Source organism: Poecilia mexicana, unplaced genomic scaffold (genome assembly GCF_051168715.1).
Source record: "Poecilia mexicana isolate PSO_F unplaced genomic scaffold, ASM5116871v1 scaffold_16, whole genome shotgun sequence".
In the NCBI taxonomy this organism is placed as follows: domain Eukaryota; kingdom Metazoa; phylum Chordata; class Actinopteri; order Cyprinodontiformes; family Poeciliidae; genus Poecilia; species Poecilia mexicana.
In genome coordinates, this window is record NW_028263385.1 from 6,295,503 (window position 1) to 6,314,678 (window position 19,176).

A 19,176-nucleotide genomic window follows, 5' to 3' on the forward strand; every position below is an offset into this window, starting at 1 on the left:
TCACTTCACTACTTTATCTCCATACTGAACCATTTGTCTGCTCCGATTATCCAGGATAAAATCATTTTTGTAAGTCTAGTCATGCATATATACATGAGTTTTAAAAGGCAAGGACTTTTGGTAATCTGTACAGTATTGATGCAAATGTCAATAGTTTTGAATGTACTGTGTCAAATTCACCTGTTATATGAACATTTATCAAGACGTGTAAACATTTCATTTTACTCTAGAAGCAGAAACCCATAGTTTAAATAAATGGCTAAATCTGGCACTTTTACAGGATTCAATGTTCACTAATGTGAAACAAACATGGACTTGGCGCCACCCAGTGGCAACAAGGAAAACTAACAGTTTCCCCAACAAAAACACAGAAACGTACAGAATGGACTTATAATTTTATTTTCCACTTCATGCATCAAAAGCCACAAAAACCAAACTAAAAACTATGCACATCTATACTGTTATAATAATAACGACGGCGCTTGGAGTGTAAAAATGATAGGAAAAGTCACATTAAGGTTTCAACATTAGTCAATCTGGATGATTACCAATTAAGTTAGACGGAAAAACTTAGTTTAGTTGGAAAAACGAATAGTTTCAGAGCACATTAAATGGATTAAAATGAAATAAAAAGGGTAGCAACAAACAGGAGGAGAACTCATGATTGAGTATTAAAGTGCAGAGTGGATAAAAAAAGAACAGCAAACTGTATAAAGCTCCTGTTCAGTTGGAAAAAAGTTGATTTCGGTTACATTTTTATTAAGACAACCCAGAAAGAGTACATTTGTAGATTCCTGTATTTTTAGCCTTTTGTACTGTGCTGATTTGGACCAAAACAACAACATTTTCCCTTTTACACACTTTTTCTTCCTTTTAATCACTAAATAAAATCAGTTTACTTTAAAACTTTTCACATTTGCCTTTAATTGTGCTTGATGATAACAGAAAGAAAAGAAACAGTGACATGAGATGCTGTTAATATTGCACTACTTTACATCAAAGGACCATAAGTGAAATAACATAATAAAAAAAAAGTTTTGTATGGGTAGAAATGTAGCTCAGTGGTTTTCTGTCTCAGCTTGCCAACAGAGGAAAGAGGTTTGCAACAATCCAACTTCCACTAAAACGCTCTAAAGTGCATCAAATCTATTGCTTTCCATCAGGTTTAACATGGAGGAACACTGCAAAAACAAAATCTTACCCCGTATTTTTGGTCTAAATTCTAGTGCAAATATCTTAGTTCACTTAAAATAAGACAAAACTAACTTACAAGTAACTTTTCAGGAAGATATGGTACTAGATTAGTTTACTTTAAACATAAGTGAAATAACTTGCCAGTGGAACTAATACTGGGTTGCTAGGCAACGGGCTGGGCTAGGCTGGGGTTGCTAGGTAACGGCGTAGTAAGAAGGAAGTATTCACCTTCAAAAAACTCCTACATCTTTCTGAAAAGTTACTTGTAAGTTAATTTTGTCTACCAAGAAATTTGAACTGGAAACCAGAGTAGCAATACTTGGTAACGTTTTGTGTTTTTGCAGTGAGGAACTCTGCAGTCTAAAAGGGGGAAAACGTCAAATTTCAAAGCACATACTGCAAAAGATACTGTGAAGGAGGTCAACGTTTTAGGCCAGATGAGTATTTTAGGAGAAACTATTTTCACTGAGAAATGAGTTTACACATGGAGGTTTGCTGACGGAGACTTTTTCCTTCCTACTGGTAGACCTGAACATGGCCGTGCATGGAGGTCGTGTTCCCGCCGCAGTCCACGTACTGGTACATTTCCTGAGAGACCTGCTCCGCGTGACCGAAGTACGACGTCGTTACCGTCACCCTGAAACAAAAAACGCAGTGACTGATTTATGCACAACTCCTCACTGACTGGTTTTCAAGTTTAACCTCAATGCAGTGCTTTTTTTTTTTTTAAAGTGGGCCGCCACCAGCGGTGTTGAGAAGGTTGCAAAAAATAAAATAAAATTGAATCTCATTAAGTTTTTATCATTTGTTTTTTTATTATTCAAAAAAATTTTTTTTACATAAAAACAATTTTTCTAGCAAATTCCTGAGATTGATCTCAAAATTTCAGAATTTTCTTACAATTCTTTTTACTTTTCAAACAGAAATTTCCAAGTTTTTAACTCAAACATTTCTGAGATAATTTTTCAAAATTTCTGATTTTCTTTTAGCAAATTTCACACTTTCAAACTCAGAAATGTCCATTTTTCTGAGGTCAATCTCAAACTTTCTGAATTAATTTTTTTAGCAAATTTTAAACTTTCAAATTCAGAAATTTCCTAATTTTTCTCAAAACTTTCTGAAATTAATCTAAAAGTTTCAGAATATTTTTTTAGAATTTTTTTTTATTTCAAATTAAGACATTTCTATGTTTTTGTTTTACTTCTGAGATTAATCCCAAACTTTCAGATTTAAAAAAAAATATTTAGCAAATTTTTAACTATTCAAATTCAGAAATTCCCCCCAAAAATCTTTAGGAAATATTTGAGATTAATCTCTAAATTTCTGAGTTTTTTGGCAGAAAGTTTCTCCTCTTTTTTCTATCTAAAATGGCCTTAATACGGCATCGTAGTTTAGTGATATAAAAATCACACTTCTTTATATGACTGGTGTCCTAAAGAAGCCAATAAAGTAGATATGTTTTCCAAGAGGAGTATTTATGTTCATGTGGCTGTGAATACTGTGTCCTGCAATCACTAATAAAGATATATCATTATAATAAAAGTGTTACTAAATATTGTGATAAATTCTAATTCCATATCTCTCACATCTAAATACATTAGTTTTTCTTGAAGGATGGATAGATCCATTTTATTCCCTTGTTAACGCCATAAAAATCACATGTAAAAACAGACAAATGAAATGTTTCAAGGTTTAGCAGCAAATCTAATGGAAAGCAGCCACTGCTTCTGCACTTCAGAGTGATCATATTAAGATGCAGACCTGCTGCATGACTTTGAGCAAATACAATTAGGTGAGCTAATTAAGCTCTGGAGAAATGTTTGCTTTGATAAAGATGATGAATGGAGGAGGAAGCAGAAGTCTTTGGGCTGCTTCGGCTCCAGGCGGCTCTTCAACATGTGTGGGTGCAACAATGTGAGCGTGGAGGAGGAAAATATTTGGGACCAATGAGGCTCAAACAAATCCCTCACTGTTACAAGAACTTCAAATTAAAGCCATACTTACTGCATCATGACCACTATGTTGTGGACTTTAATAGTTGGTAAGGTGCAGTAATCACTAAAGGACAGAAAAAACAGCTTGGAATGAAACATATAAAGAATTTAGTGATATTTAAGATAATCCGGATACTCACAACATGTAGCTCATCTCATCAGCGATGGTTGTGGGAACAGTGTAGTCAAGCTGCAAAACACACAAGACATTTAGAGAACTCAGCACAATTAAACACACCAATAACATCACAAGCTTTACTAAACATGTAAAAAAAAAAACATTAATTTGTTCAGTTAGTGCAGACAGGAGTAAAAGCCAATCAAAAATCAATAATGGCAAAAACAATGTAAAAATAAACTTCAACAAACTGTCTTTGAAATGGCTCAGAGGGTGCAATTAGGAATCCTAAATATGATGCAAAATAAACAAAGCATGACATCGCTCAGAGCGCTAAGCATAGAATTAGACTGAATAGATCTGCTCTAATCGATTATCACGATACCCGATGTAGACGTTATTTTAAATATCAGAATCAATACAAACATTAACATCCGATTGGTGCATCTCTAACTTTGAGATCAGAATCCTTTGAGATGCTTTAAAACTTAGTTTTCAAGAACTTTTCAGACTCAGCCGACACTGCAAAAACACAACATCTCTCCAAGTAGTTTTGGTCTACTTTGTAGCAGAAATATCTCAGTACACTTGAAATAGAACAAAATAAACTCATAAGCAACTTTTCAGCGAGATAAGGGAGCTTTTTCCAGTACATAATTCCATAACATTGATGAAAAACTAATAGTTTCATTGGCAGATTATTTCACTTGCAAAGACATTTTCCCCATTTTATAAGTCAATTTATCTGCTAATGGAACCAGAACCTTTTCATCATTATACATTTGATTGGATTTTCTTCACTGTAGTGGCTTCAGGTGACTGCGACTCCATCTCTGAAACGCTGCTGCTGTTGACCAGTGTAGTTACTGGTGTTGGGCCTACCTGCTGTTCATCCAGAGGCATGATCACCGTCGTGTTGTTGAATTTGGTTTTCCCAATCACTGTCTTGGAGAACTGCACCTGCGCCGTGATGTTGGTCACAGATATGGCGTAGTAATTGTTATTAGTGATGTTCAGAGTGTTCTGTTGGGAAGAGATTCAAGTGGAAATAAAGTTATTCTTTGGTTGGTGGAATTTATCACACAACGGACATTTTAATCTAATGTGGTGAGCATTCTGACAAAAGGAAACCCAGGGTTTCCCCCAGAAAACATGGTGAGCCCGGTGGTTGGGCGTTACGGTAGTCATTCATCCAGCCGCTCGTCATGTTTTTGGGTTAAAAAATGTTTAAAGTTGGCAGGAAATTTGAAAATATCACACGATAATTATGTTATTAAAAAATTGGAAGGTTAATACCTCATCACCAACTATAAAGTCTTAAAAAATGTAAACATAAAAAAAAACAAAAAAACGATGCTTATCCGGTGGGAACACAAGTAAAGCCTGGTGGCCCGCCAGGCTTATAGTATATCGGTGGGAAACCCTGGAAACCCGTTTCTTAAAGAGGAAAGACCATGTATGGACAACTGTTTTCTGTCAGAGTTAACAGGACACACTCAGTGTCTAATTTATGACACATAAACCAAACCATGTTTAATGAAAGGTTTGGTTTAAGTCTACCAACAACAACAAATATATGGATTCAGGTTTGGAAGAGTTGTGAGGAGTTCAAACCGTGTTTTTACTCTTCAAATAATAATAAATATATAAAAGTAATTAACTAAACAAATTCAATAAGGTTTGATTCAACTGATTTGTTTTCTTTTGTTTGTCTACACACCAAAACAGGCAAATGTTTTAGAAAAATTTATAATGTTCTGCCTTTATGGTTTTGATGATGTTGTATTATCTTAGGCTTCTACCCAACTACAGGAATTAAAATATTGTTTATCCATTTCTGTACTAATTCTGTCTCTTTTTTTTAACATTAGCTTCTTTAGTTTTGCTTGTTTTGTTAGCATTGTTTGTTTTTCTATTTTTGTGTTGTGTAGGGTTAGGGCTACCAAAACCTGATAAAAGTCTTCAGTCTGGTGCTTTGGTCTCAACTAGCCTTTTTTTGAAGGACAATTTTGTTTACAAAAACTTCATAATTAATTTTTTTTTTTAACTTTAATCTCCAGTTTTTAAAAGAACATAATTTAAAGTTTACTAATCTCTGGGAATCCATTTTGCAGTGATTATCGATCACTGCAAAAACAAAATCTTGCTAAGTATTTTTGGTTTAGTTACTAGTGGAAATGTTTTAGTACACTTAAAATAAGAAAACTAACTCAGAAGCTACTTTTCAGGAAGTTATAGCAGCTTGTTTATAATTCCCCAATATTGATGAAAAAGTATTAATGCAGATTTGCAGATTATTTAACTTATAAAATGGGAAAAAATGTCTCATTACAAGTGAAATAATCTACCAGTGGAATTGGTCATTTTTAATCAATATTAAATATTTTACTTAAAACAAGCTCCTACTTCTTGCTGTAAAGCTACTTGTGAGTTAGTTTTGTCTTATTTCATGTGAACTAAGATATTTGCAATAAAACTTGGCCAAAATTGCTTGGTAAGATTTTGTACTTTTGCAGTGATATTGCTTGAAAATGGTCTCAAAATGACATTTATTGCGATAATTTCGGGGCCAATTTATCGTCCAGCAAAATTTGTTATTCTGACAGGCCTAACATTGTTCATGGAAATGTTAAAAATGACCAAAATAAATGAAGTTAATTCTTACTGTAATGGTGAGATAGACAATTCGCTGCTCCTGATTATAGGAAACGTAGGCAGACTTAACCCCGACATACGTGACATCGATGGAGCGCGGGAAGAGGAAGAAAACGGCAAGGCAGGACAGCAGGAGGCAGAGAGCCACAGATATGGTGACGTAAAGCTTCCTGGAGGAGAAAGGAAACAAGAAGTGATGCTGATGGCTGCACACCTCTTCCTACTGCGGCTCCGTTTCATTTCATCAGACGGAAAACTACAACAGCTAATCCTTAAGACGGGGTCAGAGTGCAGACTTACGTCCTGCTTGGCCGGAGCCTTTGGTCACTGTATGGAATCAGAGCCACGAGTTGATTCTCCTGACCTGTTGGAAAAACAAACGGCTAAGAAGTAAGAAACAGCATTTTACAGTAAACAGAACTTAATGCTAAATGTTTCAGTGTTTTTAATTCACTGATCTGATGTTAATATCTGCATTGGCCCCAGCATTAAAAAAAATTCTAGATATCTGTGATAATGTGCCGATCTATAGCAACAGCTCTATTCATTTATGACATCACTCTTTTTTACATTATATTTAGAACAGGTCTGTCACTGTAGCAAATTTTGCTGGATGATAAATTGTCCCCTAATTATTGCGATAAATGATATTTGTTTTCAGACTAAATTCTCAATTTCTACACTTTTTAAGGCAATATTGGTTTAATTACTGCCATGATTGTTCTTTTAGCAAAAAGGCCCTTTTTCTGTATAGTCTAGCTAACAATTGCTAAAATAGTTGATGATTAATTCAATAAACAATTAATCATGATTAATCATTCCAACCCTAATGTATGTAAATGCAAATGTATATATTTTTGTGCAGTTGTGGCTTAATTACTGCTCTGGGAATGTTGATTTTCAGCAAACTGCCTTATTTGAGTCTTTATGCTGCAGTTAATGATTAATATGATTAATAAATTACTAAAGAGAGTTGCTTTGAACCATAATGAATGAAACTGTCAACATTTTGATGTGCAATGATGGCATTTGACAAAATGCAATGTTTACTGGTTTGTATTTTTATGATGCAAAGCACTTTGAACTACCTTGTTGCTCAAATGTGCTATTCAAATAAACTTGTCTGACAGATTCAATTAATGATTAATTCAAAAATGAATTAATCACAATTAATCATTTCTGCCCAAAACACAACATGTAAATCTTAGCTTGCATCCCAGATATTTAACAACCTGAGATTCTCACTGCAGACACCAAAACACTGCATTACATAATTACACACAATCCACTTCAGCAGCTGCTGGTCAGGACCTTCTTGCTAAATACAGCTAAACAATCCAGCCTTGTATGAAATGAAGCGTTTACCTCGTGGGATTCTGCCAGTACCCTGGCATGTCGGGCACGTGACGCTGTCCCGTCCAGTGAACTCCACGTACGGGAACTGAGACACGTCTCCGTGCTTCCCATCGTCCTCCGTTTGACCGTCTCTGAACTCGCCAGCAGCCGTCAGCGCGTCTTGACTCTCGTCTTTGCTTTTGGACAAGTGTGACTGGCCCTTGCCCATGGCTGCTGCTGCTGCAAACAGAAAAGATAACAGAGCAAGAGGAAGTGAGACAGAGGAGCATGACGGTTGACTAACAACGTGCCAGGGAACCATTTGGATGTGAAATTGGAACTTGGACCGATTCCAGGAAATATTTCCCAGGAGAAGAAGCTGCAGCTGGTGCAAATGAAATGATCCTTTGTGACACTAAACACTAAGCTTATTATTAAATCAAATGTTTCTTGGATGTTCTAGTACTTTTGTTATTTCCCTCCAAGCCAGCTAAGTGGTTAAAAGGCATAATTACTTCTTAATTAGCTTTAAAACTGCCCTTTGGCAATAGTAAGCTTTGTTGGTGGGTACATATTTTCTCAACACTTGCATTCCAGCTGGTTTCATCAATATGTTTTGGTTTCCAACACAAAAACAAAAGTTTAACAGACTTTTTGTGAATATTTCTTAGGCAAATTCTTCACAGTGCAGCAAAGTTAAAACCTGAGTCAGTTTGTTTTTACTGACAGAGTCTCATTAATGACTAAAAACGTTTCCGCGTCAGGGTTTTTAACATATTCATACAATGATGGCAAGTCTGAAACAGTATTTTCTAGTATTTAAAATAACACGAATTGCATAATTAAATTTGAATGAAGTAATGGTAAAAAGAAGAGCCCACTCTTCTTTATCCAGGACTTATTTAAATATAACCATAAATGTACAAAACAGCAGTTTCCACACTGTCAACATGCATTAGATAACAAAACTGGCTCTCCCAGATTCAGGAGATGGAAAAAACCAGAAAACTCAGCCAGGTGTTGCTAATAAAATTCACTTCATTAACTGTTCAACAACAAGTCCCAGCAAATTCACCTTGAAATCATGTTGAACAAACTGAAGCTCCATTTCAGCCTCAGTTAGCATGTTAAATATTAAAGTTCATGACAGAAATGTTAGAAAAAGACTAAAAAGTTGAAAAAAATTGCCCCTCTGTTTGGTTTTAAAAAATGCAGGATCAGTATTTTTTTTAAATATGAGCTCAAAGTGTAAATGTTTGGCTGTAATCCAGAGCATTATGTTTGGAGAAAAATTATTTCTGATCTCCAAAAACACCTCAATCCAGCTCTCAGGTGTTAAAGAGTCTTTATAAAAACTAATATCTCTGCCACATCCTTTAAAAAACAAAAAAAACCAGTTTCGTTAAAAGTTTTCACGTTTCAATCATGCCAAACCCATAGGGGGCAGTGTAGCGCAAAGCTGAAACCTCTCAGCCAATCACATTTGCTTCAAAACAACCATGACTTCCTGTTAGAAATTAAACATGGCTGCAAGTTTATTTTATTTTTAATGCTGTATTAGAATATAAAGTTATTAAAACAAAACAATGTCGATGGGGAATTATGTCAAAGTAAATGGATTTATTGGCGCGTTATTTGTCACAGACTCTGATGTTAATTACATTAAATATCAGTTTTTTCTATGTAAACATACAAACACAAATATGTCTCCACTTTGGTCAGAGTTATTAAAAATAATCATTTTTATTTATATTAATAGTTTTCATATGGATGAAAAGAGCTAAATCAAAGTTTTCATTTTGACTCCATCTTTGTTTATTACGAGTGCTTTTGTACTCTTCAGTTTAACTTTAGTAAGCCTGAATTGACAGTCATGGATAAAGTTTCCCATGACTGTAGTTTATCTAATGAAGAATTTCCTTCTCTTAAAGTTTGGTTTAGAAAAATGTCATCATTTGTTTGTTATGGGTGTATTTTTATATTTCCTAAGAAACAACTGAAAGTGGTCTAAGGCCATTCTATCTGTGGTCTATGTCTTCCTGTGTCCGTTTCCTGTCAGACAGGAAATGGCGGCTTGCTTTTAATTGGGTTCTGCAAGGGTTCTTCTGTTAAAAGGAAATTGTTTCTGTCCAGTGCTGCCACATGCTTGCTCAATACAGAACATTGCTGACACATCAATGACTTGTTCCCATTAGCTGAATTTCCTTAGGCTGCATGCTATCAAATCTGAATTTCCCTCCAGTCCTCAAAGCTTGTCGTCTTGTCCAATGCGTTTTTTTAAAATATATAAATAATATGCCTTAGACGCATTGTCTTGTAAAGGTATCATTTGTTGTGGATAAGAACAACATAAACAGTTCAGTTCAATCATTTTAAATTTAAAGTTTTGTAAACAGGGCACTTTTTTAAGCTGTGTCATATTTACTCTAACAGTTCAGCAGTTTCACCTTTGACTTTTCTAACCCGACATGCATATTTGCAAGCTTTTACTTATAAATTAATTTATATTAGAATCATATTGGGCTTTATTAAGAAAGTTTGTGCAAACAATCAACAATAAAAATATTTAAAATATGAATTAAAAAAGGCCAATTTTTTGTGATACAAAGAAGGAAAACAAGTTTCAATTTGTGCAAAATTTGCATAATTTGGGCATTAATATGCCTTTTCCCCATTGTCATGTAATGTTTCTTTCTGTTTCTACATCATGTTATATTTTTATCATGTAAAGCACTTTGAACTGCTGAAATGTTCTAATGAAATGAGCTCGATATGTTTAATGTTTTGGCTTGGCCATGACAAAGCCCTGATCTTAATCCTATAGAGAAGTTGTGGGCAGAAATGACTCGACTCGGTTACACCGGTTCTGTCAGGAAGAATGGGCCAGAACTCAAGCAGTTGAAGGAAAATCAACAAATTTGACACAAGTCAAAGAGTTCAAAATACAACCTCTCATTCTGAAAGTTATATTCAGTAATTTAGAATTTTACTAATTTTTCAGATTAAAACTGGCTTTTGAAAATAACATTTATGCAAGTATTGTAAACATACTTTTCATCAAGTATTTTTAAAGTGGTCTGATGCAATATTCTCATTGTAAAGGTTTTCAATAGCCGTAAGTGAAAAAGCAAAAATAATTAATTAAAATATTTCTTACGCATTTGTCAATATTGTCACTATGTTATGAGAGTATGTTACAATGCAGAATCTGTGGAAAAAAAGAAAAGGTCACACTGCCTTCTTCCAGTGCCATTTAGAAACAACCAATCAGAGTCAGGAGGAGGGTCTTAGCGCTGTCAATAACCACTCATGTGCCGCTGCAGCTAGCACAGCCTGCCAGGCTAGATAACATGTCCGCCAACGACAGTGAATAAACAGTTTTCCTGAAGCAGTAAGTTGTTTCTTCACCATTAGCACATTTAGCAACGAATACATTAGATTGACTGAAAGCGTTAAGACCCTCCCTCCTGGCTCTGGTTGGTTGTTTTTGGTTGGGACGACTTGGGTGTGCTGCATTTCCTCAAAAGGCTAAATGTTTTCACAACATACTGACATATGATATGGTGACAGTTTTAACAAATATGTAAAAAATAAAAAATCTTTACAAAAGTTACTTCTGCAGCAATAGGAGAACCAGCCTTTGAAAATTAAGTGGGCTAAAAATTGTTTTAAAATTAGCTTACGTTTTTATACAGTCAGTTGAAACATAAATTTACAAATTATGAAAGGGAAAAGAAGGATATAAATATTTCTAATTGCATCCACCATATCAACCTATATTACTTGTAAAATTCTGATGCAGCTTTTGATTTTGGTGTGCCATTATTATTAGTTGCCCTTTACAAACTTTTCTAGAAGCGCCTCTGCACTTTTGACTATTTTTGTGTGGAAAGTGTGGAGGTAAAGCCTTGGCTCCTTCCACTTAATAGTTTAATAGGTTTAGTCCGTTGTCGTCTGCTGATTATTAGGCCACACCAACCTTTGTCGACCTCATTCACTGACGGTTTTAACTACTTTCAACCGGACATATACAATACTGAGTGATGAAAACAGGCTGTGGTGTGTCCGTTTGCTGTTTGAATATTAAAACAAACCAGGCCTCCGCCATGCTGCTGCCACAGGAGCTAACCAAAAACACAACGTACCGACCAGCCGGGGAGCAAAAGAAGAGCTAAACCTCTTTTAATCTCAACACTAAACGCGATTGTTATTTTATTTAGTTTATTCGTCCACATTTAGAAGAAACAGAATATTCTTTGGAGGCGTTAATATGATGCTCAAAATTACATTTCACGACTAAAATGTTTGCTCGACGACGCATGTCGCGCGAGATTAGCCTCTAATCCAAACCGTTAAATACAAATAAATGAAAAACTACACAGGTGAATTTTTCTTTAAACGTATGGTCTTACCTTTGATGGGTTTTATCCGAACTCGTCTCCCATCCGCTGTAAATGCTCGCCGTTTGTTTGGGTTCACGCAACAGACCAGAATTAGGCCGACAACGCCCCTCGCCTCTCCTATTGGTCAGATCACTGCATCACAGCCTCTGATTGGTCAATATCTGCAGCAGTAGCTTGAGGCGAATCATTTAGAAATTTTCATTAACACCTGCTATGACCGCCACATTTTCAAGCATGAGGAAGAACATTGTTGGTTTAGCAGTTTCACAATCAATTTTTTAATATTATTTGATGTATCAGTTTTATTTATTTGTTTATTTATTCATATAGCATTCACTATTTTCATCTGGTATTTTTATTAAACACATAAATACTAAACTTCTCTTAAATATACATGGAAATGAATATAACTTTGTCCCAAACTGTATTTGTGGTCTCGATCAGAGTTGCCTTCATTAACATGATGGTTTTGTAACACTATAGTTCAAACCAAATACTTAATGCATTAAAGACAAAGGCATCAGGCTTGTTTCTTGTTTTTAGGCCATAATTCCCAAAACTTTTTTTTTCACTAAATGCCAAAACTAGAAGAGAAATACATTTTGTTTATTTTTTACATTGTTCAAATTCAAAGGTTTGCTATTCCCAGAAGTAGATAGTAACTAGTTATATTTTGTTGCATTTACTTGAGTAACCTTTTAAAGAATAAAATAACTTATGAGTAATTTTACTGCACAGTTCGTTTTATGTCCATTTGAGTAATATCATTTTGAACTCTTACTCTGACTTGAGTTCAATTTCTGACTACTCTGTCATCTCTTGTTACATAATTAAATGACTCATAATCATGTTTTAATTAAAAAACACATATAGAGTCACACTTACAGCTTATGCTGAAGCAACAGTTGTTTGTATACAAGCTTTAAATGTAACTGAATAATTACCTCTAAATGCAATAAATTGTTAATTTAAAGAGTGAAAAATAGGAGTACATATACGTTATATTGTCTGATGTGACTGATACCAATTACAGATTGTATTGAAGCAATAAATTGGCTTTATCAAGATAAAATTATGTGATATTTTTGTCTTAAAAATCCAAAATAGTCTGCTGCTTGTGTTTGAAAACTCTGTGCTGTTTGTAGTGAACCAGACAGCATTGTGTATGAGGATTGCTGCAGTTCCTGGAAATCTGAGTCAGCTGACTGTCAGTCAACAGAAATTAGGTTTATGCTTAGTGAGGAAACTTTGCAACAAGTGCTTCCATTGTTACTCTTAATCTGACTGCATTTACCTCATGATTTGATGAACATGTCTTAAAATATATGGAAAATGTCTAAACCTGCGAGAAAAAGCTGAAAATGAAAGGCACACAACTATAAATATAAATTGAGTTATAATCGTTTTAAATAAAATTATAGCCAAACCCTTTAAATAGCTGCATTTTCTTACTGTGTGATTTCACTTTTTATTTTTATAAGTTCATTTGTTCAGCTTCTAATTAGAAAAGAATGGCTTCATTTTTCTGTGTTGTAAATATGATGCCTATTACTTATTACCATACTGGACAAGCAAATAGTAAGGAAGATAGTACTAAATGTAGTAAGTATATAATTTAGGGAGATTAAATGTGAAAGTCTGAGCATAAAGGCTGCACAGTTTATAATGGTGGATCATTGAAACTGTGGAGAATAAAACCTTTTAATATCACTACAAAAATATTGTATTTGGTTATTTCATGCATAAAAAATACATAAATTGCCCTGTAACTCTTCTTCTACAGGAGCATCTGCAGTGTTGATGTTTCACTCTTAATAATGATTTTGGCAAAACCTAAGCAATCGGCATAAAAATTTAACTTTTGAAAAGTAAATATGAAAGAAAGGTGGATAAAATCTAACATAAAGGAAAATATGAATAAGTGTATAACGTAGGGTTGGGTAATAAATAGTCGTTATCAATTAATTGAATTTTTAAAAGAAGATACATTTTTATCAATTTATACGAGGACACCAGGAATGTCTGTGCAGGTACTCCATCATCCAGATGATGGCGCTGTGCTGCCGCGATTGAGATCATAATTTAACAGCAGTGAACCTCTTATGAATAACACGGCCATTAAAACCCAGGAGTAAACATCAAATTATAATGGATTTAATCTAATCTGTCCTAATCTCTGTGATCTCAGAGAGGCCGGCCTGAATATTTCATACACAGGTGAGTTTGGGGAAGACAGAATGGCTGATATAGATTATAACTTATGCTCTACTACAAACTCTCCATATCGATCAGTTTTAAAAATCTGACAGATTTCCGGTTTAAAATGTTTATTTTTGTCATCATGTGTTATTATGTTAGTATGTAACTTTTATAAAGAATATTTGTTAGTGACAGTTTGCTATGAGACATAATCTTCTCCCTGAGCAACTATGCAATCTGAAGAAATCCATCGCTTCCAACCAAAAACAACCAATGAGAGCCAGGGGAAGGGTCTTAGCGCCGTCAATCAACATCATGTACTGGCTACTAAATGCGCTAATGGCGGAGAAACAACTAACCGTTACTGGAAAGCCATTTATCTGATGTCATTTCATACTATGCTAGCTAGCCTTAACATTAACAATGCTATGCTAACTAGCCTTAGCATTCACAGACCGGCATGTTTGGTCTCCTACTACAGTTATGCTAGTTGTAGCAGAGAGGAAATGGGGGAGGGTGGATCAGCAGTGCCACAGGTGATTGTGATTAGCAGTGCTAAGATCCGCCTCCTGGCTCTGATTGGTTGTTTCTAGTTAGCATTGAGCACACTGGGCGAAGGCAGAGGAGCTAATATCTGTTGCTCTCACAATGTAGTGACAGTTTCAGAAATTATGTCAAAAAATATTTTTTTATAAAAGTTACATACTGTAGCTTTCTCCAGCTCACTCACCCAAATAAAGCACATATAAATGTAGAAAAAGATATATTAATTTCCTGTCTGATGCAGGTTTTTTCGTCCTATTTGGCATCATCACGTCTGTCCCAGAGCCAGATCTAAACGACAGAAATCAACATCAACAGCAGCTCTGAATATCCCCGCCTAAATACGGATTTGCTGCTTGAGAGAAAATATGATTTTAATGACGTGCGCTCTCAGTGTTCTCTAAATGTTCTGCCAACCATCTAGACTGCGAATCCCCCAGAGTTTCACAATGATTATGTGATGAGTGTACAGCAAGAAGCAACATTAACTGAGGGCTGAACCTGAGGGGGTTGGAGGCTGACGTGAAAAAGATGAAGCTCGGATCTGAGAGTTCGGGATCAGATCACTTCCTCTTCTATTATTAACCGAGTTAGAAATTACCACCGGCTTCTTGATGTGCCAGCAGGCGTTGGTGGGAATGTCAGCTCACTGGGCTCTCTGGCAGCAAACCAGTTATTGTTGCAGTTGAAAGGAGGACATCACTGTGAGCTGATTTCTGTTTCTCTGATCTGAACCAATGTGAATATTTTTATCTCATCAGGTTAGAGAGGTTGTGCAGTGGATGTAATGTGGGTTCAAGCTTGATTTTTATATTGTTCCTTTTTTTAATTAAAGCTGTAGTATGTAACTTTTATTTTTATAAAATAAAATGACATTTTTTTTAAATATTTGTTGAAACTCACTATTTTCTGACAGTATGAGACAGATAATATGTGACAAAATTGATTCCTCTGCCTTCTCCCAATGCTAAATAGCCAGTCAGAGCCAGGAGGTGGGACTTAACGCTGCCAATCAATCCCACCATCAGCAGAGCCTGTCATGAATTCTAGGCAAGTTAGCATAATCACCTATGATGGCGAATAAATGGTTTTCCTGTAATGGTAAGTTGTTGTTGCCATTAGCACATTTAGCAGTTCACAAAGTTGATTGACAGCGCTGAGACTCGCCTCCTGGTTCTGATTGGTTGTTTTTTGGTGAATTTCTTCATACAGCAACACTAGCTCAAGGAGGAGAAGGTCAATTTTTTCACATGTGATAACGTGAAAAAATTGTTATAACAGTTATAACAAATATGGAAAAAGACATTTCCCTAACTGTTTCCTACTGATGCAGCTCTAACATAATGGATTTTTATTTCCTTTAGGTTATTTCCAGATATTTCTCACCCTACTGAGCATCAGACATCATTTTGACATTTAGGCTACACTTAATCTCAATTTAGTTTTGACTTGGCATCAAAGTAAACAGATAGCTCAGTCCAGTTTGGGTTTATTGAAGTACTAAAGGGCAATAAAAGTTACAGTGAGTCAAATATAAATCCATTTATGACAGGGAGAGTCCTAGCAGTAGATATCAGCATCCCTTTGGTAAGCCAGTAAGCTGAGAACTGATTGTGAAGGTGACCCATTTTGCAAAATTTGCGTTTTATACATTTTTATACTTCCATTTGGGTTTTTACTGCTTCTGAAAACAGTCTAAGCACTTAAAAAATAAACTTATTTGGCAATAAGTTCATGCTTATTGGTGTTTGGAAAGTGAGCCATTTAAAAAAACATCACAAATCAGCAGGAACTGCAATGTTACCAAGCAAACCCAGCAAAGCCCAACCTGTTACCTAACAACCTAAGTGGAACTCCAGGACATTTGGTCACCTGGTTTTATTGCTGTATACACTGTACAATGGCTGCTGGAAAAGACAAGAGTTTGTTTGTTAACTTATCACCCTGAAACCACTTGCTGCATTCTTGTTGGTTGTGCAGGAGGCTCCACTTATGCTTTTTAAATTGCTTGCAGCCAATTTTATGTGTGAGTGTAAACGTTGATATTGGGGGGTGAGAGGCGTGGCCAGCAGTAGCGTAGTTCAATTTAAAGTGACGGAGGCCCTAAAACTGCTCATACTGAAAGGAGTTATAAATGACCAGAACTGATCAGACTGAAATCTTTTTATATAAAAGTTTAATTTTGTGCAATTATTCCAATCCTAACCTGTTCAAGGAAGCATGGTCACCTTTAAGACACTCACAGCAGCTCACCTGGCCGGTGAAGATGAATTAAATCCTTCTGCACATTCAAAGTGCATAAAAACACCTAGAGTCGGTCTCTCTGGAAGCTGAAAACAGCAGATCTGGTCTGAGGTCTGCTGAGTGAAGAAGCAGCCTGCAGGTCCTCGATAAGAAGCAGTGAGTAGTGAGGACATGACAGCCTACTTCAGGTGTCAGCACTTCAAACCAGGAACACGGCCTCTGAGGGAATGTTTGACACTCCCTATCGCAGAGGTGAAGTGGAGGATATTCTGAGTCTGCTGTATTTCATGTCCGGTGTCAACTGGCTCTTAACCTGAAAGAGAAAAAGAAAAATGAAACATCGCCACCGCCGAGCCCCCTCCACTTCTGCTCTCAAAGAAGTGAAATAGTAAGCATTTGATTGACAGTCCTCTAATAGTATATTAAGAGCAATTTCCAGCATCACGTTGAGAGCCCCCCACGACTCACTTGGCAAGCATGCGACACAGAGTCTGTTGGATCTAATGAGAAATTACAGGGCATCAGTGAGAGGTGTATAACTATCAGTTCCAGTCACATGCAGCTGTACGGCTCATAAACTGAGTCGTGATGGTGAACATAAACATCTCTGAAGGAGCTCTTTAAAGCAGCATTAAAGTCACTCAAGTAGAGCTCCAGAGTCCTGTTCAACTCGGTGTAGTTTATTCATAATCAGAAGAATGTCAGAAAGAAAGTGGATGGATGGATTCAAATCCAAAGACACATTTTTACCCTCAATATGAAACTTGTTTAGAGACACTAAAGTTACATGACCGTTTAACAAAATTACAAATTATAATATTGGAAATTTGTTGTCACCATCTTATTTCTATTTCTAGATTTTAAATAAAATAAAAAACACTAGATAAGATTAAATTAGATTAGTTTTATTTGTCACACAGTACAGTGAAATGCGACAGGGAAAAACAAGAACAGCAGATGTTTCACACAACATGTAAGTACCAATACATGACAAAAATATAAGAATTGTATACAGGTGCTGGTCATAAAATTAGAATATTGTGATAAAGTTCATTATTTTCCATAATGTCATGATAAAAATTAAATTGTCATATATTTTAGATTCATTGCACACCAACTGAAATATTTCAGGTCTTTTATTGTTTTAATTTTGATGATTTTGGCAAAAAGCTCTTGAAAACCCAAAATCCCTGTCTCAAAAAATTAGAATATTATGAAAAGGTTCTCTGAACGAGCAATAAAAATAATCATCTGAATCAACAAAGTAACTCTAAACACCTGAAAAAGATTCCTGAGGCCTTTAAAAACTCCCAGCCTGGTTCATTACTCAAAACCGCAATCATGGGTCAGACTGCTGACCTGACTGCTGTCCAGAAGGCCATCACTGACATCCTCAAGCAAGAGGGTGAGAAACAGAAAGAAATTTCTGAACGAATCGGCTGCTTGCAGAGTGTTATATCAAGGCACCTCAGTGGGAAGTCAGTAGGAAGGAAAAAGTGTGGCAGAAAACGCTACACAACGAGAAGAGGTGACCGGACCCTGAGGAAGATTGTGGAGAAGGGCCGATTCCAGACCTTGGGGGAAGCAGTGGACTGAGTCTGGAGTAGAAACATCCAGAGCCACTGTGCACAGGCGTGTGCAGGAAATGGGCTACAGGTGCCGCATTCCCCAGGTCAAAGGTCAAGCCACTTTTGAACCAGAAACAGCGGCAGAAGCGCCTGACCTGGGCTACAGAGAAGCAGCACTTTGGACCACTGTTGTTCAGTGGTCCAAAGTACTTTTTTCGGATGAAAGCAAACTTTGCATGTCATTCGGAAATCAAAGTGCCAGACTCTGGAGGAAGACTGGGGAGAAGGAAATGCCAAAATGCCAGAAGTCCAGTGTCAAGTACCCACAGTCGGTGATGGTCTGGGTGCCATGTCAGCTGCTGGTGTTGGTCCACTGGGTTTTATCAAGGGCAGGATCAATGCAGCAGCTATCAGAAGATTTTGGAGCACTTCATGCTTCCATCTGCTGAAAAGTTTTATGGAGATGAAAATTTAATTTGGTCTGGAATCGGCCCTTCTCCACAATCTTCCTCAGGGTCCGGTCACCTCTTCTCGTTGTGTAGCGTTTTCTGCCACACTTTTTCCTTCCTACTGACTTCCCACTGAGGTGCCTTGATATAACACTCTGCAAACAGCCGATTCGTTCAGAAATTTCTTTCTGTTTCTCACCCTCTTGCTTGAGGATGTCAGTGATGGCCTTCTGGACAGCAGTCAGGTCAGCAGTCTGACCCATGATTGCGGTTTTGAGTAACGAACCAGGCTGGGAGTTTTTAAAGGCCTCAGGAATCTTTTTCAGGTGTTTAGAGTTACTTTGTTGATTCAGATGATTATTTTTATTGCTCGTTCAGAGAACCTTTTCATAATATTCTAATTTTTTGAGACAGGGATTTTGGGTTTTCATGAGCTGTTTGCCAAAATCATCAAAATTAAAACAATAAAAGACC

The 19,176-nt window shown here is 36.2% G+C and overlaps 1 protein-coding gene across 1 annotated transcript; it reads right to left on the reverse strand.

Moving 5' to 3' along the window:
• Positions 1 to 383: 383 nt before the first annotated feature.
• tmem106ba (transmembrane protein 106Ba) lies at positions 384 to 11,819 on the reverse strand. The gene is made up of 8 exons (XM_015009613.2): positions 11,709 to 11,819; positions 7,327 to 7,536; positions 6,262 to 6,325; positions 5,972 to 6,131; positions 4,189 to 4,329; positions 3,329 to 3,378; positions 3,199 to 3,252; positions 384 to 1,831 (listed from the first exon to the last, which is right to left on the reverse strand). The coding sequence occupies exons 2-8, from the start codon at positions 7,523 to 7,525 to the stop codon at positions 1,711 to 1,713; spliced, it is 789 nt and encodes a 262-aa protein (XP_014865099.2). The 5' UTR covers positions 7,526 to 7,536; positions 11,709 to 11,819; the 3' UTR covers positions 384 to 1,710.
• Between the last annotated feature and the right edge of the window lie 7,357 nt (positions 11,820 to 19,176).